This window comes from Arachis ipaensis, chromosome B08, assembly GCF_000816755.2.
Source record: "Arachis ipaensis cultivar K30076 chromosome B08, Araip1.1, whole genome shotgun sequence".
Lineage (NCBI taxonomy): Eukaryota > Viridiplantae > Streptophyta > Magnoliopsida > Fabales > Fabaceae > Arachis > Arachis ipaensis.
Genome location: NC_029792.2, coordinates 115,105,193 through 115,111,084, shown reverse-complemented (window position 1 = coordinate 115,111,084; position 5,892 = coordinate 115,105,193). Strand labels below are relative to the sequence as shown.

Here is a 5,892-nt window from a genome sequence, read left to right as displayed (position 1 = left end):
TATTATATTAATAAAAATAATTATTATTTATATTAATTATATAAATAATTATTTAAAAAAATAAATATAATCAAATGACTGTTTAAACTTTTTTTATTATTAATATATTAAAATTAAATTCAATAAAATTGTTCAAAAAAAATAAAAAGCAAGGATCATCTCCTCATCAGGTGCAAGAGCTTGTGCAAGGTTCGACTAAGGGGTAGAGCAGGAACTGACATAGATTGAATTTGACATCAGGTGAGAGGGGTTCAAAATGTTAAATATCTCAGATTGAATTTGATTATTAATAAATTTAAATATAATTTAATAATTTTGTAATACGTGTATGTAAAATCAAAATAGAAAATAATTTACATTTTAATTAAAATCTTAAATTTAAATCTTATAAATAGCAAAGAATATTTTTATCAATATTAAGATTACACACCAAACACAAGGAAGTGTTACTAAAGTGAAAGAAAGAAAACGCACACACACAAGACGCATGTTCAGTGCTCACTCTAAATTCTAAAATGCTCTGTGCACTGTCTTCTTATAAAGCTGGTAGCAAAGGAAACACACATTCCCTTCAGCCTTTTGCTTTCACAGTTCACACCCTCTCCTACAATCATCTTTCTCTCTCTCACTCTCTCTCTAGACAGGTTTGTTATTCTATTCATTCAATCAATTTTAGTGATGTTACGCTACTCACCAAACAAAACACTAACACCACACCCTAATTAGTGATTAATTACTGTCCTCTTACGCATGCATCGCTATTTTGTTTTATTTTTCTTTTGCTTTGTTTGTTTGTTTGTTTCTCCTTCGTCTTCCATCTCGCACTTCTAGATCTGCTACCACTAATAGCATTTTCCTGTTCCGGAATATCGAGAATCTATCCTCAGATTCGGTTAATTTCTGAGATTAGCACTTTCAGTTTTCGGTTTTTTATTTTCATGTTTGAAATACTGGTTGTGTAGATTTTGTTGTTCAGTTAATTCATTCTTTTTTCAGTTACTGAGATGATTATATGGCTTTAAGTCAACGCTACCAAGTGTGATTTATTACCATGAAGTGGAAAATCTTTAGCTTTTGTTGATTTTGTAAAAGAAAAAGGCGCAATTCGGGTACTGTGAATTGCCTTTACTTTGTTCTTGTTCTGATGTTTTAGTTTGTTGATCAAAATTCCATTCGGTTTGTGGAAAAACAAAACAAAACATAGAAGGTTGAAATTTTTGACCAAGTCTCGAAAAACAAAGTCAGAATGGGGTTTGGTTTCAGTTTTTGTCTTCTGTTACCAAACATCAGTTTACTTTTATGTTGTGAACTTGTTGGTTAGACTGTTGAGACAGCTTCATAGATCAAAACTCTTAGGTGTTTCTCTCTGTTCTGATTTATTGATTTTTCAAATTAGAGGCTATTACATCTGATGTAGTGCAGTACATGACTTCAGTTAGAATTGCAGATTTTGATACTGTTCATCTTTTGGGAGAATGGAAGCCTGATGATGCTTTTTAACCTCTCTCATTTTGGTTTTTTATTTTATTTTAGATTTATTTGCTTCTGAATTCGCCATATTTTCATACCATGTTTCCAAATTGCATTTTTTTTTTTCAGTCTGTTTTTTGAGGAAATACAAATCATTGATTTTTCTTGAAGGTGCAAAAAGGAATCTAATTTGAAGATATTTGCTTTAGGTTGAGAACTAGACTTGGCAGTCAACATGTACCTTCTTAGAAGACAAACCCAGAATCAGCCGGATGATTCCTCATTTGGAGAAGCAAAGGTGAATATTTTAATTCTCTTTTCACACATTTTAATTCTCTTTTTGATAGGATATATATAAGATATTCAAATCAAACCAATTGAGTGTCCGACTCAGGCCTATATGACTTGATCGATTAATAAAAGTACTTTAACACTCCACGTTTGTCATATATTCCATACGTAACACTAGCTAGATGCATATTCATAGAATATGATTCACTTTCAAGATGCCTTGCTGTATACTCATCAACTCCATTTAAAAATAACCTGAAAGCCTTACTTTGAGTACAGTACATCTTCTCATGGTATCCTATGAGGATAATCAGAAACGGCTATGCTTGTTTGTATATGTTAAAAGAGTAGTGATAAGATGGCTCATTTTTCGTGCGTTGGAAGGTGCATCACCTCATTACCATATGATGAAGTATGATCCCACTCAAAGTGGAACGCACGCTCAATTTTGTAGTAATCAAGTGACGAGTCCCAAACGAGTACATTCTAATGAATTATAGAAACATTTCATGTTACAGAAAAAAAAAAAAAAAGAAGAAAAATTTATATAATGTTCCTTTATCAGAATTGCTAACTGTACAACAATTACAAACAGGTCACTGAGCTCAGGGCTGCTCTTGGGCCCTTGTCCGGGCGTCGTTTGAAATATTGCACAGATGGATGTCTGAGGAGATATTTAGAAGCACGAAACTGGAATGTTGATAAAGCCAAGAAAATGCTGGAGGAAACATTGAAGTGGAGGTCAACTTATAAGCCTGAGGAAATCCGTTGGGTATGTATAGTCGGTTCCAACACCCCCAATTTGATGATACCTAAATTTATATTGATGAATATGTCATGATTGTAAAATTGATCCTTGCATCACATGATTCAACCAGTTCATGGTCCTGAATAGTGAATATGACCATGTTAGCACAAAATCTTGTCTAAATTGTTTGTGCTGGCTTGTGCTTTGTATTTTGTTTGTTTGTTCTTCCTCGTGTCAACACAATTCATTTCATTCTAATGTCTTCTACTAAATAGTTCTTTTACTTTCATAATCTGGTGCAGTAGATTTCAAACTTGTAGCATGTACCATGAACATATCTTTCTCTTCTATTAGATCAAATTAACTTTTGGATTATAAATTAATAACTCTTACTCACCTATACATAAATGTCAACAATAAATTCATGGTCATAAATTAGCATCGGAATGCATTTAGTTGAGAATTAAGATGATATCTGATGGCTTCTGCATGTCAGCATGTGTAATCTAGCTAGGACAAGTTAGTTTGAAAGAAGTGTGTATCTGCATAGTTCAAGGTGGGAACAAATCCACTTTAAGTAGCAGCCTGCGTATGCATATTTTTTTTTTTCGTTCATAAATTATGAAGCAACCTTAATAATTGAATAATTTCCTACATCCAGGATGAAGTAGCACACGAGGGTGAGACAGGCAAGGTCTCCAGAGCAAACTTTCATGATCGACTTGGGAGGCCGGTGCTTATATTGAGGCCAGGGATGCAGGTTTGATTACAGATTTTGGTTACATGCTTTTGGGAACACGTGCTTCTATAACTGTCTAAACTTATGTTATTTCCATTTCGGATTGAACTTTCTTTTCAGAACACGACGTCTGCGGAAGATAATATTAAGCATTTCGTGTACCTATTGGAAAATGGCATCCTTAATCTTTCCGAAGGTCAGGAGCAAATGTCTTGGTTGATAGATTTCACAGGATTTGCAATGAGCACAAATCTCTCCATCAAAACAGCCCGTGATATTATTCACATTTTACAAAATCACTATCCAGAGAGGCTTGCTATCGCTTTTTTGTATAATCCTCCAAGGATATTCCAAGCTTTCTGGAAGGTTTGTTGTCTTGCCTTCCAACTTCCAAGTGATTTTTGCTGCTCTTCATTGCATGGTTTTGTTTGATTTTGATTTTGAATTATATTTTCTCATAATCCGTGTGTAACACGGTCTATTTTGGATTTATTTGGATTTTTTTTGTGATATAAATTATGGTGTAGTTTGATCTATGTAGCCAATACATTAAGTGAGATTAGATTGCTTGTTATTGTTCTTTAGGTGTAAGGTTATATTACGTGGTAATGGTTTTATGCTTTTTACTTTGTATATTTGTTTTAAAGACAAGTTACTACTTGCGTATCCTTTTGACAAATGAAAGAAAAGCATTCATGGCCCCCAAAGATTACTAAAGTTTGACAAACTTGACCAAACATGGCTCCCCAAAGATCGAAACTTTTGTGATCTTTCAATGCCTTGAGTGTCTTTCTTTCATATAGGAACTATTTTGTCAAAATCATAATCTTTCAGGTGTTAAGCGCTTTACCCAATTATCTAATCATATCATCTCAATCACTGTTCACACGCATACCTAGGGAAATTTGGTTGGACTAGCTTTCAGCATGACAAATTCAATTCAAAATTTCATGTATATGCAAGCATTTTTGAAATGCAGTAGTAGACTAGTATGTAGTCTTCAATATTCAATCTGTTTTTTTGTTCTCAGTTTCTTTTATGTCCTACTAATTGCACCATGTCTCTTAAATTGGATTATTTATTATCTTTTGAAAATAATTAACAAATTTGGAATTGCTCAATTCTTCACAGGCTGTCAAATACTTCCTGGACCCAAAAACAGCTCAAAAGGTGAAGTTTGTTTATCCAAATAACAAGGAAAGTTTGGAACTGATGAAATCGCTCTTCGATGTTGATAACCTTCCAAGTGAATTTGGGGGGAAAGCTACTCTAAAATATGACCATGAAGAATTCTCCCGAATGATGGTTGATGATGACCTAAAAACGGCCAAGTACTGGGGCATTGGCGACGAGAAGCCGTCATTCCACCCCAAGGGTGGGCTGTCCGGGGCAGAGGTGGCACCAGAGCCCGTACCCGTTGAGCCACTAGCTATTTGAGTTAGCTGTTTTGATTTTTTTAATTTCCTTTTAGTATAAGTAAAATAATGTATTTTTGGTTATAAATAAGTTAAAGACTACACATCCAAGTCAGAAAAGAGGCAACAATGTGGTTGCTAATTTAACGCGACAGATATACTATGATGGAAGCCATTAGAATTGATCTAGTGGTGTGAGGGATTGGGATAGTAGTATTATGAGGGTCTAGTTGCTAATTTCATCTCCATCGTGTAACCAAAAGGAAAGATATACGACGACTGGAAAAAAATGGATGAACAAACTATATTTTTATTTATAGATGGACAAACTATTTAACATCAAATTAACATTCTTGTTTCTTTATGGGCATAAATAAATGAAGCTTGTTGAGAAAATTATCTCTAACTTGACTGGCTGTTTTGTTTGTTTACCTTATTAGTGTTCTAATAACTGCGGCTTCGTCGGTCTACAGTAAAATGAGATTATCTAGGTGGTTATGAAATTTGTTGTTCACAAATATATAAAGAAAACAAGGGTTGCGGCCTGAACTGATTCTGATACAGAGAGAGAAGTAAAAAGAAAATTGGACTAGAATCCAGGTTTAGTGATTGAATTGAAAAGAATGCTCAGCTTTTCATTTCATAAAGGTGAGGAGTATTTATACACTCTGCACCAATTGACTGAGTCAATACAAAAATGAATGCAACAGTGCTATCCAAGATTACACTTAACTACTCAGAAGACCTAACGGTTGGTTGAAGGTTTTTCCTAATGGCATATGTTGTGTCTTAGTAAAGACCACACTCGGGTTCAAGTCTAAGTGGAGACATTAGATAAACCATTTGTGCACTAGATAAATCCATAAATAGAGTATCTTAGAGTGTGTGTGAGTAGTATGACAAAAAAAAAACCTAACTGCTATAACAGATTCTTATAACAGACTTTCCTAATTTTGTAGAGCTGCAACAACTACCTTTCTAATTAGCCATTATCCTTGATACGGCCTGCGAGGTGATCCGAGTGGCATAGTCAAGCCCATGGTTTTGTTGATATGGAGCTAAAGAATAAAAACCTATAACATGCTTCATAGTCAATGTTTGAGTATGGTTTACTTCTGAATCGATTGCCATTACGATATTACATACACAGTTACGTAATGTGTGAATGCTTATTGTTAATTGTTGCGTCTACTTCATAAGGTGTTTAGATTTGTTATATGATGTAACTC

The 5,892-nt window shown here is 34.0% G+C and overlaps 1 protein-coding gene across 4 annotated transcripts; it reads left to right on the top strand.

Annotated features, from left to right (window-relative positions):
• On the top strand, window positions 428-5,007 carry LOC107613507 (random slug protein 5). 4 transcript variants are annotated; one of them, XM_016315538.2, is made up of 6 exons: window positions 428-644; window positions 1,680-1,768; window positions 2,357-2,533; window positions 3,171-3,269; window positions 3,369-3,614; window positions 4,380-5,007. In XM_016315538.2, exons 2-6 carry the CDS (start codon window positions 1,706-1,708, stop codon window positions 4,683-4,685), a joined length of 891 nt encoding a protein of 296 aa, XP_016171024.1. In that variant the 5' UTR covers window positions 428-644; window positions 1,680-1,705; the 3' UTR covers window positions 4,686-5,007. The 4 variants fall into 4 exon arrangements, with proteins under 4 accessions (XP_016171024.1, XP_016171025.1, XP_016171026.1 ...); XM_016315539.2 differs by having other exon boundaries at window positions 444-644; window positions 1,642-1,768; XM_016315540.2 differs by lacking the exon at window positions 428-644 and adding an exon at window positions 727-892.